The sequence below is a fragment of the Canis lupus genome, chromosome 17 (genome assembly GCF_003254725.2).
Source record: "Canis lupus dingo isolate Sandy chromosome 17, ASM325472v2, whole genome shotgun sequence".
Lineage (NCBI taxonomy): Eukaryota > Metazoa > Chordata > Mammalia > Carnivora > Canidae > Canis > Canis lupus.
In genome coordinates, this window is record NC_064259.1 from 15,014,947 (window position 1) to 15,040,526 (window position 25,580).

General features: G+C 36.0%; 1 protein-coding gene and 1 long non-coding RNA gene across 3 annotated transcripts in view; one reads left to right on the forward strand and one right to left on the reverse strand.

The window, feature by feature from the left end:
- Positions 1-25,580, forward strand: part of LOC125752715 (uncharacterized) — a 58,853-nt gene that overhangs the window by 19,412 nt on the left and 13,861 nt on the right. Inside the window, exon 3 of one of the 2 annotated variants that reach the window (XR_007402844.1) lies at positions 20,879-20,923. The exons of the other annotated variant lie outside the window; for it this stretch is intronic. This is a non-coding gene — a long non-coding RNA (uncharacterized LOC125752715). The remainder of the gene's footprint in view (positions 1-20,878; positions 20,924-25,580) is intronic. 2 annotated transcript variants of the gene reach the window in all.
- Positions 1-25,580, reverse strand: part of WDR35 (WD repeat domain 35) — a 58,426-nt gene that overhangs the window by 16,144 nt on the left and 16,702 nt on the right. Inside the window, exons 10-16 of the mRNA XM_025454585.3 lie at positions 23,523-23,708; positions 17,959-18,019; positions 10,402-10,546; positions 7,536-7,605; positions 6,465-6,518; positions 4,464-4,573; positions 3,789-3,999 (exon numbers count right to left, since the gene is read on the reverse strand). Of these exons, the coding sequence (XP_025310370.1) occupies positions 3,789-3,999; positions 4,464-4,573; positions 6,465-6,518; positions 7,536-7,605; positions 10,402-10,546; positions 17,959-18,019; positions 23,523-23,708 (837 nt within the window). The remainder of the gene's footprint in view (positions 1-3,788; positions 4,000-4,463; positions 4,574-6,464; positions 6,519-7,535; positions 7,606-10,401; positions 10,547-17,958; positions 18,020-23,522; positions 23,709-25,580) is intronic.

Sequence of the window (25,580 nt, forward strand, 5' to 3'; positions counted from 1 at the left end):
AAAATTCACTAGATATCATCCACGTTTCAACTGAAGTTTTAGACCAGTGGCTGACAAAAGCAGGACACATTCCCTTATGCAGTGCATAACAAGTTTGTTTTTATCAAGAAAGTATTTACAACTTCACCAATCTATATACTATATTAAGTACTCTTATTCAGTACATAACTCAGAAGGTCTCAACATGGACAACAGAACAGGTATCATGAAGGGCTTATCCACTCACTTCTAGCATATTGTGACATAACGAAGTTTGTACAGACTTAGAGGACTTAAGGATTATAGTACATAATTTTTTTTATAGTACATAATTTTTAGCTAATCTTCATAAATTGGACCTGTCGTTTAAAAATCTTCCTGCAAAGAATCTGTGAATTAGCAGAATATTGGTAATGTGAGAGCAAGCAAACAGTCACCCTTCTTACTCCTAGCATAAATTCCAGGGTTAGGGATCCCTGGGTGGCGCAGCGGTTTAGCGCCTGCCTTTAGCCCAGGGCGCGATCCTGGAGACCCGGGATCGAATCCCACATCAGGCTCCCGGTGCATGGGGCCTGCTTCTCCCTCTGCCTATGTCTCTGCCTCTCTGTCTCTCTCTCTGTGTGTGACTATCATAAATAAATAAAAAATAAAAAAAAAATAAAAAATAAAAAAAATAAAAATTAAATTCCAGGGTTAACCACATTACAGAGTGAAAACCATTGTAGTCTAATCAGGTCTGACAAAAAGTCAGTTAAAAAATGGAAATTATCAAAAAAAAAATGGAAATTATCAAGACTACTTGAAACATGGGACTTATACTTACTAAGTTAATAATTCCATATTCTTTTTTTTTAATTATTTATTTATTTATTTATGATAGTCACACAGAGAGAGAGAGAGAGAGGCAGAGACACAGGCAGAGGGAGAAGCAGGCTCCACGCACCAGGAGCCCGACATGGGATTCGATCCCGGGTCTCCAGGATCGCGCCCTGGGCCAAAGGCAGGCACTAAACCACTGCGCCACCCAGGGATCCCATAATTCCATATTCTATATAAAGTGTGCATTACGCCTGAGATATCAGCTAAAGGTAGCCTGAACCATAATACTATGACGTTTTAAAATAAGGTTTACTTCCTGTTTTTTTTCTCATTCTTTTAAAATTTCTATTTCAGGGACATGATTGAAAATATATTTTTATTAATGTGGTAGGACATGTATATAACTTCTAAATAAATAATTATGCATACATGAAGGTATGGATTCAAAAGTGTGGAAACCCCTTGTTTGGTAAAGAGGTGTATAAAAATGAGAGGGTGAGTGACAAAAATATGAGATATGAAAGGAATACAAATATGAAATAGCACCAATGAGAGAGAAGATCCAAAAAAAGACTAGAAAAGCTGAATGAGTCCCTTGAGAGGGTCACTGGAGATAAAAATGATCAAGCAGGGAATACCAACATTAAATTACTCATTTCCAAATTCTCAAAGAAAGTGTGTTTTATCAGTAAATTACAACTTCACATACAAATGGCACCCTTTCTCCCATATAATCTGAAGAAAACTTTACAACTTAAAGGAAAGGTATGAATCTAGAATTCATAACACCACTCAAATGGATAAGAAGGTATTCAGTATTAATTGTCAAACGATAGCCTATCTCCTGAATAATAAAAGAATACAATGTCCTAAAGCAGCCCCAGTAAATTGTTTTGAAGAGTGTGTCCTTACATGATCAGTCAAAGCAGCTACAGGAATGAACAGCAGAGTAACTAACCAAGCAGGGCTCACAGCCAGCCAGTGTCCTCATGAATGAAAAGAATGGCAGGGTTTATACAGAAATCCAGTCAGTGGTAAGGATGAGAGAAATTCATCTAGTTTTAAATCCAACATAACTTGAACTACTTGCCAAGGCAGAAAACAAACTCAAAAAAAAAAAAGAAGAAGAAGAAGAAGGAAGGAAGGAAAGAAAAAAAAGAAAAGAAAAGAGAAGAAAAGAAAAGAAAAGTAAAAAGAAAAGAAAAAGGCTGTTCTGTTAAAACTACTTAAGAAGCACTTTGCACCAGGCCAAGACATCTTTTCCCCTGGTGTGTCACACACACATTATAAACAGCCCAGCACAACACTCTCACCTGTCCAGGCATATGATTTCTCACATAGGACACTCAGGGCCAATGACAGAAAAAGGACTCTAACGTTCAAAAAGTATTCCTCTCCCATCCTCAAGGTTATCCTGTGGTTACCTGTCAAATTTTCACGCTTTTTTTTAATTAATTAATTTATTTATTTATTTATGATAGTCAGAGAGAGAGAGAGAGAGAGAGAGAGGCAGAGGCATAGGCAGAGGGAGAAGCAGGCTCCATACACCGGGAGCCCGACGTGGGATTCGATCCCGGGTCTCCAGGATCGCGCCCTGGGCCAAAGGCAGGCGCTAAACCGCTGCGCCACCCAGGGATCCCCCTCACACTTGTTTTTGTGGCAAGCATCAGATTTCCCTTGGACCCTTGTAGGAGCCCCTGCTTGCAGGTTAAATGCAGCAGCAGCCTCAAATGCCTTTCCTTTAAACAGTACCCAGAAACTAAAAGTCACAAAGATCCTTAAGACTCCCTAAAAGTTTTAACAAATCCTTTTTTAAAACAGATTTTATTTATTTATTCATGAGAGACACACAGACAGAGGCAGACACATAGGCAGAGGGAGAAGTAGGCTCCCTGTGGGGAGCCTGACATGGGACTTAATCCCAGGGCCAAAGGCAGAAGCTCAACCACTGAACCACCCAGGTGCCCCTTAACAAAGCCTTTGAGAGCAATTTATATCAGGTCAATTCCCAACCCACAGAGCCTGAGTAGAGCTAAAATGAGGAAATGCGAAAATAATTTAGGCTATTAAAGGGACAAATAGTTTACCACTAAGCAAATTACTCTAGAAGATCTTTGGCACCTCAGGGACCCAAGCATTCAATTTCTTTCCAAAAAGGAAACTGTAGATCCACACATCAATTGTACAGCCTTTATCAAGTTACCTCTTATTATTTACATTTGTTGGGTACATCAAGCATAAAGAAAATTCCCAATTGAAAATGTATTAATTATTCAAAAATTGTATAAAAGATTTATTTCAATGATGCATTGATTAGGCTACCACTCAAATGATTTTGAATTTCCTAAACACAAATGCTGATGCAGACAGACAAAGGAAAAATTAGCTGCTGTGAGCTGCAAGGAGAAAATCAAAAATAGAACTTTAAAACTAGTGAGCATGGGGCTTCCTGATATGCCAGAGAGGGTAGATTAATCAGTCCACACTTGCATATTCATAAAATTATCAGGGTGAAAAAGTCCAGGATTCGTGGCTGACAGAATTGGTGTGAATATAAATAAGACCAAGGAAGCACAGATTAAAGTAGATAGAGAGGCAAAGAGGATAAAAGCACAAAGCAATTTCAAAACAGCATTTTTTTGGTTAGGTTTTAAGCAATTTTAGTAAACGTTACTACTGATTTTTTTTTCTTAACTTTAACAAGTAAAAAATAAAGACTATATATTAGAGATCATGACTCCATCTTCTAAAAAGAACAGATAAATGCTCAGGAAGTGCCTTTCAGAGAAAGCAGAAAATATTTAAACAATCAGTATTATTCCCACTCAAGACCAAATATGTTACAATTCCACAGAGATGTTTCTATTTCTTTTCAGAAATTCATGCAGCCAACACCAACAAACCTCTTAAGGAAACAAAGGGAAAAAGTCACGTTTTGATTATCTGGCTCATTATTTATGTACTGTTAATGCTCCTTTTTTTGTGTTTACCTCAGGATCCAAGTTTCTGAAAACATACATTCTTGTCTTCTCCATCATTGCAAACAAATCTGGATTATCTTTGGCCCACTTCATATCCCAGACATCTTTCCGCTCCAATTTTAACAACTCGCCAGTGACTTGCTGTCCTGTGCTGTCTGTTACCCGAGCATCCAAGTCAAAGAACGTTAGAGCTCCTGAGATGTCTATGATAGCCAGACGACTACAAATAATGATGTTGGAGAAGGGAAACAAAATTGTAAAATGACGATCAGCAATCACAAATATTACGACCTATTACTGTTCTTCTGCAAAATCAGTTCATTAAAACTGGGAAGAAGGCTTTAAAGAAATAACTGGTTTTAAATTTTTATAAATTTGATAGAAGACATGGACTATTCTCCGTTTTGCTTCCTTGTGAGGAAAAAGTATCCAAAAGAATTAAAGCAACTGACATGCAAACAATTTAAAGTATTACATTAGAATCTCTATATTTTGCCCAATTAGAGAAAACCATCTAAACACAGTATAATACAAATATCTAAATACAAATCTAGTATAGTAATATCACACTGAACTATAAGACAAGCTTACAACACACGTCTTTGTATTTATTACATAAATCCAACAATCCCACTTGATAACTTCTATACCCCACAACTACATGAGGAGAAATTTCAGACTTACCTAGAGTTGCAATTCAAGGATAACTGGTAGGCTCGACAATTAAGGGAATATTTTTGAATTAAACCAACATTAGGAAGACTGTATCTCTGAATGGCACCAGATTCACGACCCTATGGAAATTACTTTTGATTACTACAGCATATTTACATAATAAAATTAAGTTACAACTACAGGCCTTTCTATATGTTGATACATTTGTTTCAAAGCCAAAGTGATAGTGTCATAACTAATTTCCAATTCTAATACTAAATCACATTGCTGAGTGCATATATATCTCCTGATTTAATTAAAACCCTTTAAAAGTAGCTGAAGGTGAACTGATTTTTTTTATTTGGCATTCAAAAGAAGTCAGGAATCTAGCTGTTCAATAATACATAAAGTCTTACATCACAAGGAAGAAATAACAAGGGTTATTTAACAGTTGTTATCTAGGCTAATATTCAGGGTACACAAAAAAGCTAAAATATAAAACACTTACTGAATTAAATTTCATATATATGAAAAACCAATGTAAGATCACCATACAAAACAGTTGTTACTGAAAGTCTACATTTTTACGCTATAGCCACTTATCTGATACTAGTTAGAGGCAAAGGGAGATGATCAGAAAGCAGTGATACAATGAGTATTAGTTTAAATGGGTCTAAAAATAAAACAGATTATAAATTATTATGCAACTCTGTGCAAGCCTTAATGCTGACAGATCAACAGTTGGTATAAGGATCAGGAGAGAACTGTAGTTTCCAAATGCTTCTGTGCCTCTGGCGGTGGCAATGGGACAAAGCAGAAAGCTGTGCTCAGCCAATCTTTCCCTCTCCCCTTTTTAATCAGAGCAGCACTGTTTTTGCAGCATGATTCTCAAGAGAGGACTATCAGAAAGGCTGGAAGGATGAGAGGGAGAATATACTTTAATATGTAAAAGGGAAGCATGGGTTTCAGAAGATTTACCATATTGGGGTATGAAATAAGATCTTCTTTTTGAAAAAAGGGGTCCTGCGCTTTGAATGTTTAAAAAAAAGTAATTATTCTAAAACCTTTTACATTTCAACAGTGAAAAGCAGTTTTAAATGCAGAAGATATTTTCTCCATTAAAACTTCTGACTGGTATTAAAACTATCCGAGTATGTTTCTTATAGGTAGACTCTGTCATTTAGGAATTAAGTCAATTTTTGTGATTGCTATGAATTGCATGTTATTTTTCTGCAAATGTCAGAAACACAGCTAACACACACACACAAAACAAACAAACAAACAAAAACTCCCTGCCATACAGCAAAAAATCTAAAAAGAAAAAAAGAGGCTCTATAAGACAAACAGCTTTAAAAATACTGATGAGGAAAAACAAATACTACATTCTTAAGATTTTGTCCATCATAAAATTATCTAATGGCTAAGGAACGTAACCAGAACTGTAAATACACACTATTAAGGCTCTGATTACATAATTATTCAATGACTTCACCAGCATTACAATATTAAAGTAAACATTTAGTTCTAAAATTAGTATTTTCCAATGTCAGAGCTCAAGAAAAGACACTACAACATCGATTTTATTTGAAAAATTTTCCTAGACTTCTTCATTTTATTGGTTAGCAAACACATCACCTCTTCATTTTAAGTCTTATGACAGTAGCTGAGCCAAAACACTTCTCCAACACAAAATAGCAGGCCATCTAGAGGAGGAAGCTTTCTAAGACCTACTACTGCTATCCAATCCACTCCACACCTGCCAACTTGTACGGTCATTCGACCCAGTGTCAAACTCTCCCCAACTGGCCACTATTCTATTGCTTTTACAAGCAGCTATTTTTGCAAATGCTTAACAATTTGTGAGGCAATCTTTAGAATTTTCTTATTTTTCACACTGGACTTTGTAAATAGGTGCCCACAAGATGATGTTCAAATCCAAAGCATTTGCTCTATTTGCTCACTTTGCTCTATTTTTCTAATTTAAACAATTATTATACATAATGCTAGTTTTTTTTTTTTTTTTGAACTTACCACAATCAGTGTCTTATCAGAGGCAGTTATGGCACAAATTGGATCCCGGGTGCCCTAAAATAAATCATTATTCTTTAACAAATATTTATTGAATAAGTAATCTGGTATAAGGTAGTATGCAATTCACTAAGAATACTTTAATGTATTTAACCTAACATTTACTTAATGAGCACCTACTACGTGATAGATACTGAACTAAGCACGAGAGACACTTGGATAAAATCTTTCCCCTCCAGGATTCCTCCAAAGCCTACTGGGGAAGACAGCAAACCAAACACCTAATTACAGTACAGTATGATCAAAGTAGTGGTGTGCTCACGAGTTACAAGCACACCAAAGGAAGAAACGTCTCATCTACACAGAAGGGCACGGGGAGGCAAAAACCTGAGCTTTGTCATAAAAGAACAGATGGCAGAAGGGCCAGCCAAGGCCAGAATGAGGAAGGGGAAGTAGCACAGCACTGTAACAACCTGGGTGGATCTCAGGTGCTTATATGCTTAGTGCAGAAAAGCCAATTTCAAAAGGTTCAATGCAACATGATTCCATTCCTTTAAAAAACTCTCAGAGTGAGGAAACTAGAGATAATTAGTGGTTGCCAGGGGGTAAGCACAGGGTGGAAAGCAAGTGTGGAAAAAAAAAAGACATAGCAGGAGGCAAGTCCCTTCCCAATGGTGAGATTACCTCAAACTATGCACACGTACATTAATGGGAAAACTGGGTAAGGAATGGGGTGGGAGTCTAGCTAATGGTGTCATCACCAATATCAATACCCTGTTTTTTATATTATCCTAGTTATAGAAGATGTCACCTTTGAGGGATGCAGGGTAAAGAGACACTATGTGCTATCTGTACAACTTCCTGTGAATTTATAATTATTTCAAAAATTTTTTAAGAATCAAAAGAAAAAAAGCAGACATAGAAAACAGTTTTTTGAGACAGACTTTTTTTAAAGAATTACTAGAATAAGATGGTATTTAGTAAAAAAAATTCTTCCTCAGATCTCAAAATAAAGTTACAGTATTTCCAAATTTACAGATATCAACATTTGCTGGCAATAATAAGATCACCTACTTGAATGGCTTTACTATAATCAAGCACCCCATCCACAGATCCAGAAGGAGTATCATCAATATGATAAATTCTGGGGGGAAAAAAAAGTGAGAATTTCAAAGATGGTCTAATAAGTAAAGGTGATACCATTTCCTAATTTTTCGAACAATTAAAGGATTGGATGACATCCATGAATATTATTATATAACATAAACGTCCTGATTATTTTAAAGAGTTCTTGACACAGTTGCATCCCACAAAGGTGGAAATCATCCACCAGGTGTTTACTAGTTATGCAAGTGTTACATTCCTGAAAGTTCTGCCAAAAAAATACTTGAACATTCAATCACATATTTCCAATGAATTTCATTAAGCTACAAAAGATATTTTACCTTATTCTGCAAATGAGTATCACTCAGGAATAATTTCTAATACACTAAGTAAGTTTCTCTGTTATTTCTCCATAATTTCCCTTCTATTGATATGCTTAATAAAGGTAAAGTTTAAATAAACTTGGGAAGCTGTAGTTAATGGAATTCTTATTCTAAAGTAAAGAATTGTTCCCTGTGTTATGAAGATGCACTACTTTTGGACTTCCCCCATCTGATACATTTAATATAATACTATTCACACCACAGTATCTCTATTACTTTGTCTCTCCCACCAGTTGATGAGTTTCCTGGATGCAAAGACCATGTCTCCAGTGCCTAGCACAGTGCCACACACTGTCAGGTGCTCTAAATCTGCTGGAAAAATATTAAAATGAGTGGGGCGGAATAGGGAAGATACATCAGAGTAGCTATGAAGCCCTGGGCAAGTTAATTAACTTCTCTGAGCCGCAATTTCTCCATGTGGACAATAAGGGCAACTTTGAAGGGTTAAGAGGCAAAAATAAAGTGAGGTTTGTAAAGCACTATGCACAGAGCCTGTTGATCATCAAGAAATCATACATGGAATATAGTCACAAAAAAAAAAATCAAACCATTTCCTATCTTTAAAATATTATGAAATTTTTATCATTAAGTTGAAATCGTAATTGTACTTTCATCAATATAATGATATTAAATGTTATATAGATATGTATCAAATGCAGAAAGAAAATATATTAAAAATAGAAAATAATTTCAGAGGTGCCAGATTTCTACATCTTAATACATTTCTATTAAGTATATCCAGCTAATATGTCTACTTAGTTATCACAAAATAAAAGTCAAAGGTCAGAATAGGAGGTCTTTTAAGAGATTTTGTGAGCACCTTCCATCTCATAAAACAAGTAGAGTACTGCAAGAAAGGCCAATCTGAGTGAGCGTTTCAGAGCAAGATCAACCTGGTTCCCTGGCCCATCTCTGCTTATCCGGTGGTGACCTTTGGCAAATAATTTAAGCTCCTGTGTCTTAGTTTCCTCTCTGAAACAGGATTAATAAGAGTACTGACTAGGCTTACTGTAGTATCTAGCACATTAAAAGTATTCAATCAATGATGGCTATTCTCACCATCATTCACCATATTTTACAGATAAAGCCCAGAGAGATGCTTCTCCATCTGTAAAACTAGCACGTGTGTCCCAGATAGAAATAGAGGCATATGCTGCCATCTTAAAGCCAGAATATCTTTAGCTAGCTCTCAGAGGACACTTTCTCTATGGAGAGGCTAGACTCTTTGGTCCCAACTTTGTCCTAAGATCTCCCTGCAGACTGTGGTTCTTTTGCTTATTATTGCTTCTGCTTTCACATGCTGTTCTAAAAGAGGCCAAAGATTCTTCCCATTTAGACTTTCAGAACTACTGAGAAAACAAGATATAGTATTTTCAACTGTTTTTTTAAGAAAGGGAAAAGGGGGGGAGGGGCAGAGGGAGAGCCAGAGAATCTTAAGCAGCCTCCAGGCCCAACACAGAGCCCGATGAGGGGCAAATCCCACAACCTTAAGATCATGACCTGAGCCAAAATTGAGAGTCAGACACTTAGCCAACTAAGCCACTCAGGTGCCCCTCAACTGTTTTTTTTTTTTTTTTGGTTGCTTTTTTTTTTTTTTGCTTTCACATGAATTCGCATATCTAAAATATTTTTACTGGGGACAGTTCTCCTATCTTAGTGAGTCTTAAAGGAAAGACTGCATTAAGATCTCAAGCATGTGTGAAGGAAGATGATCTGAAATGACCCCCTGCCGCCCACTCCCACCAACACAGGCCTACACCCTGATTAAGAATTATTAGCTTAAAACACTCAACAAAATGCTCTTTTTAAAGGCTTAGGATTACAACAAAAGGGCCAAAAGAGTATCACCAACAGAGACAACAAAACTAACAAAACATAGTAAATGCATCTGCACCCCAGGGAATCCCCCCCATCCTAGCTCCTAACTCCTCAGTGTGGTAGAGACCCCTCTACCATTCAATCCTAGACTCCCTGGAATCCAGGGCAAGACAAGCCAAGTGACCAGTTCACCTCCCTGAAGACCTTCTCCGTATCTAAGAACCTGCCTCCCCTGTGGAGACTGATACTACAATCGCCCCCACCCCTCTAGAAAGACCTATACCACTAACCCATAAGAATGAATTTTAGACATGCAACTGAATAATCATATTTCAAGTATAGCATAATAACCCTAATTTGGTAGGAGTAGATGAGTGAGAATAGCTACTTCCTTATAAAAACACAGATTTCCACTCTTTATCTCCGAGGGCTTTCTTTTATTACACCACACTACTTATCATTTATTTTGATAAATTTAAACAAATAATTTGAAAGATTTTGAAATCAATGGGAAAATATTATTTCTAGTAATCAAAACAATTTACAGTTCTCAAGCATGACAATGTATAATTAACTATGACTGATTTAAATGCGATATGGTCAAGCTACTAAAAACCATGCGTCAAAAGATATACCTTTCTCTCCCTTCCTTTCGAGACCGCGTGATCTGATTAATTTCCAATGCTGTGAGCTTCTTTGCCACACGATATTGCCAGGTATAAAATGCTTCTTTCGAAGCTGCTATCACATGGGTTTTGGTCATTGCAACAAATAATGGTACTATTAAAAAGAGCATTAAAACAATTAGGTTACAGTTACACAGAATAGCAGAATGTTTGTGCTGCAAAGGAATTCAGTGAGCACTGCATTCAACCCCTCATTTCAGACAATATACCTCACACACAGTCTCTGAAATAAAAAAAGAATCAAAAGCTTGCAGAACTATACAAAAACATGTTACATCAAAATGGTTCAAAGACTTAAATGTAAGAGCTAAAACTGTAGAAATCCTAGAAAAAAAAAACTCAGGAATAAATTTTGTGACCATGGATTAGGCAAGAGTTTCTTAGATATGACACTGAAAGCACAAGCAACAAAAGAGAAAGTAGATAAAATGGACTTCATCAAATTAAAAACATTTGTTTCAAAGGACACCATCAAAAAAGTAAAAAGACGACCCACAGAAGAAAATATCTGTAAATCATATATGTGATAAGGAATTGTTTCTAGAATGTGTAAAGAAGTCTTATAATTCAATTAAAAAATGGGCAAAAGATCTGAAAGTCATTTCTCTGACGATATATAAACAGCCACAAGCAAAGGAAAAGATGTTCAATAGCATTAGCCATCAAGCAAATGATGCAAATCAAAACAGCAATGAGCTACTACTTCCCTCCTATTATAATGGCCAGCATCAAAAAGTTAGACAATAATGAGTATTGCCAAGGATGTACACAAATGGTCAGAAAATAAAGTAGTACATCCACTTTGAAAAATAGTTTGGCAGTTTCTCCAAATGTTACATACAGAGTTACCATAGGCCCCATCAACTCCACTCTTAGGTATATACCCAAGAGAAATGAAAACAATGTCACACAAAAGCTCACACACACGTTCAGAACAGCATTGTTCATGACAGCCAAAAAGTGGAAACCGCCCAAATGTCCATTAACGATGAATAGATAAATCAACTCCCACTCCTTCCTCCTGTCTCCACTAGCATTACTGCTTGGTTTGGGCATTTATCCTTCCCTCTGATCTCACATCTTCTATTTCCTCATTAATTTAGAAAAGAAAATTCTCCAAAGTTCCTTTCTAACTTAGGAATATATTCTCCTAACCATATAACTTTTTTTCATGTGTTCTGTTTCTTAAAGAACATTTAATTAAGCTCCTATTACATATTGTTTGATACACAGTCTATCTTTAGGATTACAAAATGGAGGAATAAAGAAGTAAAATAACTTGTCCAAGGTCACAAAACATACTAAACACCATAAAACTAGGCACATATATTCACACAAAATATATAAAAAACAGAAACAAAAAAACCTTCATAAAAGATCATTTTAATACCTATTTTCTAAACTCATGAAGAATCAGAACAGTATAAAATTTATGTTTCATTAAATATTAAGCAAAGTATTCACATGGTTAGAATACAAGAATGCTGTTAATAGCAGCTACCACTTATGGAGTTCTTGCCAGAGTCCAAGTAGATGCTTAAGGCCGACTTAGAAAATGGACAAAGAATTAGAAAACAGACGAGTGATAAAATGTTAATTGAGTATATTAACCAATTTGAGACCAACTTTGAGTCTCAAATCCAAGAATTCCTATATATGCTAAGTAACTTACTATAGTTGAATCGTAAGAAAAAAAATTTTTTCATTAAAATTGTTAAACATTTTTCTATTCAAAACACATACTGATGCTGAACTCTAGAGGGAGCCAGAGCCTTTCCTGTAGGGAACAAGTGGTTGAAAGGCAGTCCTAAAGGACTGGGGAGCGCCTAGTGGGATGAGCGAGCCTGCCAGGCCCAAGCTTTGCTCAGCTTTCTTGGACTCCGTTTTTTCACTGAGTCCTAGTACATTTGTTAAATGTTTAGTAAATTCTAGCATAGATACTGTAATGCTGACTATTCTGCTCGGAGTATGATTTGAAGGAAGCTCACAAAATTTTTAACTATTTTCTAATGAAATATAATTTTTCCTAAGCATATAAAAGCATTCCTCTAACCACTATTTACCTACAACTGTAAATTATATTCATGTTCCTTTCTGATACATCCTAAATAACCACAATAACTAATCGTTAGCCTGATTAATTCAAAATTAAAATGTTTATGGTTCATGGAAAGAGTCAGGCTTTGGGATTCAAGTGACAGGTGCTTGCTTATTAACCTGTGGCCTTATATATATCACTTATTCTCTCTGAACCGCAGTTTATTTACTGTAACTGAATATGATAATAATACCAACCTTATACAGCTGCTTAAAGATTAAAAGAGATAGTAAAAATAAAGCATAGTGTGGTACCTGGAATAGAATGTTTAATAATCACTTCAAAGCCAATATTTCTTGAATTTAAATATATATGTGTGTATATATACATATATATATATGAGAGGTACATGTAATGATATAGTAATTATAATTACGTAATTATAATACACACACTATATAATTGTATTAATATATAATGAACATACTTCATAGTACCTATTCTCACACACACAACTCTCCATATGGCAAGCATTATTATCCCCATTTAGCAGGTGAAGACACAGAAAGATGCAGGGGTTAAATAACTTGCTAAAGCACACATATGGAAAGTAGAAGGTAGAACACAAGCCCAGTTAATCTGACTCCAGAAGCCATGTCCTTAACCACTATGGCATATAGCTTTTCATTAAGGATTAATAAGTATTAGATGTGGTTACTATTACTGTCTTAACTTTTTATACCTACATAGGTTTTTATAATAAAATCACACACAAACCTACTGGTCAATATAAATGTATATGAAACATACATTCTTTTGAATCAGTAGGGTAGTAATTTCAGCAAATTCATATAGGTAGATAATTCCATCTACAAAAATTATGCTAGATCTTCATTAAAAGATCTAACCCAATCAGGTGGATTGGTTCTTAGTTTCCTAGAACTAAGCCTCCAAGAAAAAGGTAAGAATGCAAATTTTAACAGAACACTTTAGAAAAAGAACACAACCAGGATAAAAGCACTTCAACTATTCATTATCTGGAAAAAAATTCAAATATTTAGAATTATTATTGGGGAAAAATTATTAAGAAAAAGACAATCTCTTCACCAATGGTGTTGGGAAAATTGAATGGCCACATGCAGAAGAATGAAACTGGACCACTCTTTTATACCATACACAAAAATAAACTCAAAATGGAGGAAAGACCTAAATGTGAGCCAGGAATCCATCAAAATCCTAGAGGAGGGACGCCTAGGTCGCTCAGTAGTTAAGCATCTGCCTTTGGCTCAGGGCGAGATCCTGGGGTCCTGGGATCAAGTCCCGCAGCAGGCTCCTGGTAAGGGGCCTATGTCTCTGCCTCTCTCTGTGTGTCTCTTATGAATAAATAAAATCTTAAAAAAAATAAAAATCCTAGAGGAGAACACAGGCAGCAACCTTTTTGACCTCAGCCACAGCAACTTCTTGCAAGACACATCTATAAAGGCAAGGGAAACAAAAGCAGTAATGAACTACTGGGACTTCATCAAGATAAAAAGCTTCTGGGATCCCTGGGTGGCGCAGCGGTTTGGCACCTGCCTTTGGCCCAGGGCGTGATCCTGGAGACCCGGGATCGAATCCCACGTCGGGCTCGGGAGCCTGCTTCTCCCTCTGCCTGTGTCTCTGCCTCTCTCTCTCTCTCTCTCTCTGTGTGACTATCATAAATAAATAAAAATTAAAAAAAAAAAAAGATAAAAAGCTTCTGCACAGCAAAGGAAACAGTCAACAAAACTAAAAGCAACCCTCAGAATGGGAGAAGATATTTGCAAATGACGTATCAGATAGAGGGCTACTATCCAAGATCTATAAAGAAATTATCAAACTCAATACCCAAAAAACAAAAAATCCAGTTAAGAAGTGGGCAGAAAACATGAAAAGACATTTCTCCAAAGAAGACCTACAGATGGCCAACAGACACATGAAAGAATCCTCAGCATTGCTCAGCATCAGGAAAATACAAATCAAAACCACAATGAGATACCACTTTACACCAGTCAGAATGGCTAAAATTAACTCAGGAAACAACAGATATTGACAAGGATACAGAGAAAGGGGAACCCTCTTGCACTGTTGGTGGGCATGTAAACTGGTGCGACCACTCTGGAAAGCAGGGTGGAGGTTCCTCAAAAAGTTAAAAATAGAGCTATCTTACAACTCAGCAATTGCACTACTAGGTATTTATTCAAAGGATACAAACATAGTGATTCGAAGGGGCATATGCATCCCAATGTTTATAGCAACACTGTCCAAAATAGCCAAACTATGGAAAGAGCCCAGATGTCCATTAACAGATGAATGGATATAAAAGATGTGGTAATACATACAGAATATTAGCCATCAGAAAGAATGAAATTTTGCCATTTGCAACGGCATGGATAGAACTAGAAGGTATTAGGCTAAGCAAAGTAAGTCAGTCAGAGAAAGACAAATACCACCTGATTTCATTCCTATGGAATTTAAGAAACAAAATAAATGAACATAGGGGAAGGGAAGGAAAAATAAAATAAGATGAAAACTACGAGGGAGGCAAACCGTAAGAGACACTGAACTCTAAGAAACAAACTGAGGGCTGCCGGAGGGGAGGTGGGGGGTATGGGGTAACTGGGTGATGGGCATTAAGGAGGGCACGTGATGTAATGAGCACTGGGTGTTACATGCAACTGATGAATCACTAAATTCTACCTCTGAAACAAATTTGTAAAAAAGAATTATTCTTCCATTAACTGAACTTTGTAACACTGAGAGGTAGTAGTTACTAGCCAAGCAAGGATGTAAAACAATCTAGGAATTCACATATAAGTAAAACCTGCTTATAACAGTTTAACAGAGACCTGAAATAAATGTCTACATCTCTAATGTTCCCCTACTTTCCTACTCATTCATTTCTCAGCCCCTTAAAGAGCTGGTAAACTGAAATTGCACAGACATGTTTTCATCAAATTGCCTTTCTCTACATTATATAGAGTGCATGTGTTAGAGACCATCATTAGAAAGCCACCGACATGCTCCCACCAAAATAGCTAAAGCACAGGCACCTGGTACTTTCCAGGCACTTTCATGCCTTTGGTCCTCTGCAAATGCTGTTTTCTCTCCTTCAAATGTCACCTGAAGAAATAGTTATCCTTCAAAATTCAGCTGCAATGAAACTGTCTCTAAGTAGGAGAGATGTCCCTGATATTCTTACTCACCAACATCCAGTTACCCAATACCCAGCACAAAACCTAGACAGATGGGGAGCAGTGAGCCAGTGTTCAAAAGAGTAACTGTATTTCATTATTTGTGTAGATATCCTACAGGAAGTTTCATAGTCAATTTCTTTTAGCTCCAGATACTTAGTAAGTACAGTACCTGAAACTGACTGAAGGTTTGTTAAATGTATTATCCTCTATTTTCATGATAGAAAATAAATATTTCCCATACATTCAATAAACATTTGTTATGGGGCAGGCACCATGTTAGGCAAAGGAGATACAGAAATGAATAAGACATAAATCCTTAAGAAGTTCAAAAGCTTGTGGGGAAGATAAACAAGAGAATCAATAATCACGGTGTAGAGTAAAAAGTAGTACTGTGAATAGAAGAGCACCAAAGGTATTTTAAGGGCTCAAAGGAAGAGCATCAAAAAAGGGCACCTACGTCCTCACGTATAGTTCAAGAGTGCCACAAACTAAACTTCTATAATAATGCATAAAGTTCTTTTACAAAGTTTCTATAGAAAAAAAAAGGAAAAAAAAACAAAGTTTCTATAGAGCTTGTCAGGAGGAAGAGTACGTAGCACAACAAAAATTACACTTTCCAGAACAACATCAGTTATATACTTTTTTCGTTTTAGCCTCCGGTTCTCATGAAAATTTGGCATACAAAGTGAAAAAAGGAATTTTACAGGATATGTATGAAACAAAAATGTTGAGTCTTTGGCTGGGTTTACTGCAGACCAATGAAAGAACTATTTGTTAAAATTCCAGCCAGTGAGACTGCAAAAAAAAAAAAAAAAAAAAAAAAAAAAGTTTCGAGACTCAAAAATACAAATAATCATGCCCTCAAGTATTGGCTATTTTATGAAAGTGAAGGGTTGACATCTGGTATGGGGGGAAAAAAAAAGACTACCTGTGATTAAAATTTGAGGCTAACCTTATCATCATCATTTTACGTTAAAACTTTTGACATCAAAAGAAAAAGCATATAAAGACTGGCAAAATTTACACCGTAAAGACCATTATGTTTCTAACAGAAGATATTCACGTGACAAGAATCTGTAATAATTTTAAGTGAAGCCTTTAAAACTCTAACATATACATGTATGCACATCTATAAACATATAAGCATACTATGGTAACAATGAATGTAAGACATGAAGTTGAAAAGTTTCACTATAAAAGTGAATTACCAAGACTCTAAACAGCATAAAATCTTTGAAGCCAGTATTTCTCACATTTGCTTGTATCCCCCAAAGAATTTAGCCAAATATACTTAGAAGACAGACACTAACATTTGATTAACTATGAAATCTAAAAAAAAATAAATTATAAAAAACACTCTCAGATTCAAAAAATAATTCAATGGTTTTTTAGCTTTTGAAATCTAATAATTTTTCTAATACTATATCCAAATAAACTACCACACTTTTAAAAAAATATTACTTTTGGAAGTTGCAGTGCAATGGCAACAAAATATTTAGTAATGATTTTTAACAAAAAAATTTAGGAGTAAGATGTGCAATTTTTTACTGGTGACTCATAGCTGTCGGCTAGAGAGAATGGTAAATCTAAAGTAATGTCTTCAGAAAACAAAAAGTCAGGAATTTTTAAAAGCTGTCCCTATTAATAGACTGATTTCATTAGAAAAATCTGGAAAGGGCAAATACACTTTTACAAGCAGCTAAAGTGTTTTTATGGAAGAGAGGTATTTACAAGCAGTTTATTAATAATAGAAGTGGTTTAACAGCAAAATGCTTTCTATAATCCTCAGTTTATTACATGCTAATCATTACGCTGCATACCAATTCCTATACAATTATATTTCCCGTTGAAAGCAAATGATGGGGTGGGAGTGAATGGGTGACGGGCACTGGGGGTTATTCTGTATGTTAGTAAATTGAACACCAATAAAAAAAAATAAAATAAAATAAAAAAAAAAAAAAGAAAGCAAATGATGGCAGTATAGCAGTTGTGAGATTAGTGGGGCGTTTAGATAGAGTAGCCTTATAATTCACTCTATTAAACAAGATACTTCTGACAGTGAAGTGGAGCATTATTGATAATTTTACCACGATAATAGGCATAAACTGGTGCTCGACTTGTCGAACCAGGAAGAACGGTCATCCTTGCTTTAGAGAATACCTTCTTAACTAATAATAATATAGTTAGGTTTTTAAGTTAGTTTTTACATATAAAACTTGACTAAAGACAGAATAGGCATTAACATTTCCTTACCAATATCAATATATTTGGGATCCAAAGGTGTGCCAATAGAATTACAAAGAACTAGCACAAACTGTGAATAAAAAACAAAGAGTTATCAGAACTCCTGCTTCTTTACAATAAAGGAAACAATGCTTAAGATATCATGCTTATCTCTTTAAAGTATCACAACTGGGAAATAACTGATAAAATTGTTAAGTGCAAAGAATATACTCCATAGCATTAAACATAAGGAAACATGAATTAAAATTAAACCAAGGCTGATTCCTCAATATAATGGAATACTGTGGTTTTTAAGAGGCCATCTAAGAAATACAAGTACACTAGCTACTTTTCATTATCTATACTTCTAAAACTCCTGATCACCTGTAACCTCAAAATTCACTTTCATCCTATGATGAGCTATATAAGAACTAATTTAATTTGTTACCGTTGCACCAAATGTTCCCATCTCGTTCTCCTCCTTTGAAGCAATATAAAAATGACATGAGAAATTAAGAAAAAAATCAATTAACTCAGAAAAAACATAATCCAATCTAGTGAAAAATTACTTACAATGCCTACTGGCTAGCACAAACATAATTACCAATAGTTAATATTAGAGAAAACAAGCATAATGCACACTTTACACCATATTATTCTAAAGTGATTTCATTTTTCTTACTGTTAGTCACCTTTTCTATATTTTGTGCTAAAAATACTATTTTACTTAGATGTTCTTCTGATAAGAATAATTATTTTTTTAAAAATAATGATTTTAAATAAACCAATTCTCCATGTACTATTTACATATAGTCTTTTTTCTTTCTTTTTTTTTCTTTTTTCTTTTTTCTTTTTTCAGCTTCTCAAGTAAAACTTCTTTAATGTCATAAATATAAACTAAATGAATCTTCATGGACTATTGATGGGAATGCAAACTGGTACGGCCACTGTGAAAAATAGTATGGAAGTTCCTCAAAAACTTAAAAATAGAACCACCCTATGATCCGGGAATCACACTACTGAGTATTTACCCCAAAAATACAAAAACACTAATTCAAAGGGATACATGCACCCCTATGTTTACCTCAGCATTATTTACAGTAGCTAAACTACGGAAGCAGCCCAAGTCTCTATCCAATAGATGAATTGATAAAGACAATGTGGTATATAGATATATACAATGGAATATTATTCAGCCATAAAAAAGAATGAAGTCTTGTCATTTGCAACAACATGGATGGAGCTAAAGAGTATTATGCTAAGCAACACATAAGTCAGAGAAAGACAAATACCGTATGATCTCATTCATATGTGGAATTTCAGAAACAAAACAAATTAGCAAAGAAAAAAAAAAAGAGAGAGAGACTAACCAAGAAATAGAATCTTAACCATGGAGAACAAACTGATGATTACCAGAGGGGAAGGAGGGTGGGGGAACGGGTGAAATAGATGATGGGGGTTAAGAGTACACTTATCGTAATAAGCACTGAGTCATGCATAGAATTGTTGAATCTCACTATACTGTATACCTGAAACTAATATAACACTGTATATTAATAATGCTGGAATTAAAGTTAAAAATTTAGAGGCTCCTGGGTGGCTCAGTCAGTTGAGCATCTGACTCCTGATTGGGGCTATGGTCATGATCTCAGGGTGCTGAAGTCAAGCCCCACACTGGGCTCCATGCTGAGAGTGGAGTCTCCTTGAGATTCTCTCCTTCTCCCTTTGCCCCTCCCCCCTGCTCACATGTAGGCACACATACTTCTCTCTCCCTAAAAATAAATAAAATCTTTTTTAAAAAATTAAAAAATTAGGGATCCCTGGGTGGCGCAGCAGTTTGGCGCCTGTCTTTGGCCCAGGGGACCCGGGATTGAATCCCACGTCAGGCTCCCAGTGCATGGAGCCTGCTTCTCCCTCTGCCTATGTCTCTGCCTCTCTCTCTCTCTCTCTCTCTGTATGACGATCATAAATAAATTTAAAAAATAATAAAAAATAAAAAATTAATAAAAATAAAAATCAAAAAGTAAAATTAAAATGTTATGAAAAATAGAAAAATGTTTTAAAATTTCTTTAAACTAAATGACAAAAATTATACTGAAATATAATTTACTCTTCCACTACTTAAAATAAGCTGATTTACTGCCACAAAATATATATCACAAGTAACTTGTATTTTCTAATCCACATATAATCTACATGCTCAAGGTTAATGGATGAAGTAGTTCTATAAGATTTCTTATTAAAAATAGAGATTCCGGGCAGCCCCGGTGGCGCAGTGGTTTAGCGCCGCCTGCAGCCAAGGGCGTGATCCTGGAGACCTGGGATCGAGTCCCACATCAGGCTCCCTGCATGGTGCTTGCTTCTCCCTCTGCCTGTGTCTCTGCCCCTCTCTCTAGCTGTGTCTCTATGAATAAATAAATTTTTAAAAAATAATAATAAAAATAAATAAATAAATAAAAATATAGATTCCCATCTAACTTACCATTTTCTGCTCCCTGAAGCAACCACTTTCAGATCCTTTAACTCAACTTTTTGATATTTACCTCCACAATCCTAAGTAATGTGTTCACGATGGTACTTCTTATTTTATTGTTTCAATCTGGGATATTCTCTACTGACTTCCCACTATCACAGAGAGGTATGTAACTCTCTTTCAGCCCCATTCCCAGCCTCCCATCACACAGGGGGCACACTTCCATCCCTCCAGCTTTCCACTTACAATTTTGTTAGATCAGAATTTTAGGAGTTAATATGGTCATTATGCCCCAGATAAAAGGGTTTTTCGATTAAATAATCCATGTAATCAAAAAATTCATTAAAAAAACATCATTTTAACTACGTAAGAGCTATTCAAAGCTGAGTTATAAGCACACCCCGATTTACTCTCCTTTCAAGCGCATTTTGCTTTCCCTATGGTTGGTAATTGTCTTTATTTTTTCCCTTTGCTTAGTTCCTCTGTATTCATTACTGCCTCAAGTTCCCAGTTGCCTCCCAGGTATGTATGTCTCCTCTCAAGGGTTCAATCACATTAAGTCTTTTATTAACATCATCTGGAGTTTCCTTTGGAGCCATGTGACTACTGTCATCCGATGGTGCCCGAGGCATGCCGCACCCTGTCAGTTGGTACCCTCTTCACCACTGTTGTTGGGTTATCCAGTTTCTTCCTCTCTCTTGGCCCAGGCCTCATTTTGGTTGGCCATATCCGGAAGTAACTATCTAAGATAAGAAAGCTTGGAAGGTAAATTTTTGGTGACCTTGTACATCTAAAAATGCCTTTCTCCTGCCTTCATTTTATTTTATTTTCTTCACACAACACAGAAAGCTTTATTCATCCTCACTGTTCCAGAGAAAAGCAGGCTCACTTTAGTGTGCTGTCGTCTTGGGCTTCGGCCAGGTGTCTCTTATCAACCCATTGCTGTTTGTCCTGCTCCTTTTGCTCCTCAGCTGCTCTTCTTTCCTCTTCTGCCGGAGGCTTCTGGTAACTTGAGCCTGGCTCCATAGGTGACACTGAGAAACAGGCGGAGTAGTGGCCAAGCTTGATGAGCACAGAGACCTACACCAGTGACGCCACCGTGTCCATAACCTTCATGCCGGAAGCAAAATCTGTCTCCTACCTTCATTGTAATTCATAGTTGGCTTATGATAAGGAATTCAACATGAGAAATCACTGTCCCTCAAAATTTCAAAAACAATTCTCCGAAGTATTGCTGTTGAGAAGTTGAATGACTCTATGAAGTCTGTTTTTCGGAAAGCTTATAGGATCTTTTCATCCCTAGTGTTCTAAAATTTCACAGTGATATGCCTCGATGTGGACATATTTTTTACTCACTAAGCTAGGCACTGTCAATCTAGAAACTCAAGGGAAATTTTCTTGAATATTTTCTTCAGAATTACTCTCCTTCACTTTGCCTGTTCACTGAATTTCCAAGGCTGGGCCTCTGATTTTATCTGTTCACTCCTGTTTCCACTTCCTTGCCTTCTTGTTCCACTTTACAGGAGTTTTTCCTTCATTTTATCTTCTAACTCCTCTACCAAATTTTTCATTGCTGTTATCATTTTTGTAATTCCCAATTATCATTTTGAACTTCCTTTTCTATAGCATCCCTTCCTTCTTTTTTGGATGTAGTATCTCATAACTCTAGAAAGAGAATTTGAAATGATTCTTCTGCATTATTCCTCTCCCTGCATTAGTCTCTGCATCCTCCCAATTCTTTTCCCCTGGTGTTTATTTCTTTGTGTCTGTTAAACGAAATGCTTTTCTCAAATGTCTGACAATCTTTGCCTATCTGCTTCTATTTAAGAGTATGACACTAAGGGGTGCCTGGATGGCTTAGATGGTTAAAGTATCTGCCTTCGGCTCAAGCCCCACATAGTGCTCTCAATTCAGCAGGGAGTCTGCTTTTCCTTCTCGCTTTGCTGTTCCCCCTGCTTGTCTCTATCAAATAAATAAATAAATAATAAATAAATAAATAAATAATCTTAAAAAAAAAAGAAAGTAAGACATTGAAAAGCTGTTTGGAATCTATTTGTTTATGGGTGAGCCCCATGACTCTGGTCTTCATAGTAAGGTGACAGGGCAGGGATCTTTCCAGGGGGACTCCTCAGGAGTAACTTTAAGAGGTCTTTTCTCTTGAATTGGTCAGATTATCTAAATAGGACTCTTTACATGCCTTTTTTTTTTTTTTTTTTTCTCCTTTTTGCATAAGCCCTGGTACTTCCAAATTGTTTTTCCATTTGATTCTTTCTCCTACCAGGTACCATTAAGTCCTGTGTCTCTTTGGGATTCTGGGATAAAAACTGGTTAATTCTTTGCCTTCTCCATTGATGACTTAGGATTCAGCTTTCTTAGGTCTGCTAAGGTAATTACCACTAATCCACCTTCTCTTTAACCTCTGAAAGTATGCTGCCATTTCCTCTCCCTTTCTGGTCCCTATGGGCTTATGAGTTTTTTTTTTTAAAATACCTTTACTGTTGTTTTAGTGAGTTTTAGGAGAGAACAGAGCCAAAGGTGGCTGTTCAGATGGCCACCTTAACTAAAAACTCTTTATTTTTAATAAGATAAAATAATTTATAAACTGGCCAAGGACAATGGTAAGCCTTTTTTGAAAAATTTATGATTCTGCAAATATTTAAATTGTTACCATACTTTTTTAAAAGGTATTATTTACATTATTTATTTTCTACTCTGAGACATTGATTTTTAAAGCAATGTAACTCCAAGTAAAAGTATATTTCTCCACATCAAAGCTACCCCAGATGTTATAATGGTTATCGTTACATAATTTCTTGAGATGTCTGGATATTCATTTTTTCTGCAGAATTTTAACTTAGCAAAGGATTATCACATTTTAAATATATTTCAGAGGCAAAAAGCTACTGTATTCAGCCACTCAATATGAAATGCTAATGGATTAGCTGATTGGAGAAAAAAGTACAGGATAAAGAACCAACGGAGTCACATAATTTTCCAAAACAGAGGTCTAGACAAGCATGGCCAGTAGACCCAATACTCTGTGGTACCTACCTGTACAGAAGCTATGCTTGAGAAGGTAAAAGTTAACCCATCTCAGCTTTAACATATAAAGAACACCTACCTGAGGATGATTTTCATCAGCTTTTGTAGCCAAAATGCAGAAATCTCCACAGGTAGTAATAGAAAGGAGACTCTTCACATATTTCACATATTTCTCATTGTTTTTTGTATCCCAAAAGATAACACAATACTCTGGACGATCAGGTCGGGTATAAGCATAAACTACAGTATTTGAACAATAGCCCCACTAGGAAGAAAGGAAGATGCAAAGAACAGGAGGGAAGAAGAGAGGGAGAGAGAGAGAAAGAGACAATATTTAACACGGGGAAAGAAAAATCTTACTGTATACCATAAATATGTGGTTTTTGGGTGCTGACAAAATATCTTCTTCAGGAATATAAGACAGAACATTATACAAGACAATACAAGACAGAATATAGGACTGAACATTCAGCCTACTACCTTCTCTCACTAAAATAACCAAAAAAATCTAATATTAATAATACAGTTGTCAAACAAAGAATGTACTGCAAAGATCAATTTAGTTTAACTTTCCTTATTTTCATTTATGAGATTTAAGCTTCAGTGGTAAAAATGTCAGTCATTAACAGCAGCATGGGGGACAGCAGGATGACTGGTCCCTAGAAAGTTTAAATCCTAGGCCCCCAAGCCAAAATTCAAAAACAGATTCTTTGCTTTTTCTCCCATCCACATTTTCTACATTTGTTTTCACCAGAGTAACACATGCACATAGCTTAGAGTTAAATAATTCTATATGGCTTATTTAAAACAAATATAAAATGCAGACCCCACTGACTAATTTCCTCCCAGGGAGAGCCATGAACAACTCTGAGCTTCGACTATTTTGTTATTTACCTCCGTATCACATATGTATTGATTGTGGAACTTAGAGAACTTAATGGAACTTTTTTCTCTGGGGCTAACTCTCCCAATATATTCATATGTAATTGTGAATAAATCAATATTCGGAATTGATATTATCATGACTGAGTTTATTATTCAAAACTAAGGCATATTTCCTTTTATACTATGAGTACCTTCTAAAATAAATTTTTACTTTAAAATAGTTTTAGATTTATACAAAGTTACAATGACAGGGATGCCCAGGTGGCTTAATCAGTTAAGCCTCTGACTATGTCAGCTCAGGTAGTGACCTCAGGGTTGTGAGATTGAGCCCCGTGTTGGGCTCCATGCTGAGCATGGAGACTGCTTAAGATTCTCTCTCCCCCTCTCCCTATGTATCCCCACATCCCTGCTTCTGCATGTGCTCTCTCTAAAAAAAATTTAAAAAGACAAAAGTTACGAAGATAAGAGACAGTTCCCTATACTCCTCTCCCATTTTCCCCTATTATTAACATCTTACACTACCATGGTACATTTGTCACAACTAAGAAACCAGGACTGATCCAGTCTTATTAACTAAACTCCACACTGTGTTTGGATTTCATTAGTTTTTCCCTATTGTCTTTTTTCTCTCCCAGAATCCTATTTGGGATGCATTATATTTAGTAGTCATATCTCCTCAGACTCCACTGGAATGTGATAACTTTTAGTCTTTCCTTATTTTTAATGACCTAAATGGTTTTAAGGAGCCCTGGTCAGATTAGGTATTTTGTGGAATGTCCTTCAATTTGTCTGATGTTTTTCTCCTGCTCAGATTAGGATTATCAGTTTTCAGGGAGACCACCACAGAAGTGAAGAGCTCTTCTCATGCACCGCATGAGGGGGTACATGATATCTGTATGATACCACTGATGATGCCAGCCTTGATCACCTGGACAAGGTGGTATCTGCTAGGTCTCTCCACTATAAAGTGACTTTCTTTTTCCCCTTTTCTGCTCTTCAGAAGTGAGTCACTAAATGCAACTCCCATTCAAGTGAGGGAAGCAGAGTATCAGCTGGGGTAGTAGTATTGAAGTAATTCGAATACTTCTGTAAGGAATATTGGTCTCTTCTCCCCCATTTATTTAGTTTATTTTAGATCAGTTTTTGCTCATGAGCATTTATTTTATAATGTGAGTTACAATCCAATACTACATCATTTATATTCTTGCTCAAATTGTTCTAGTTTGGGATCCCTGGGTGGCGCAGCAGTTTG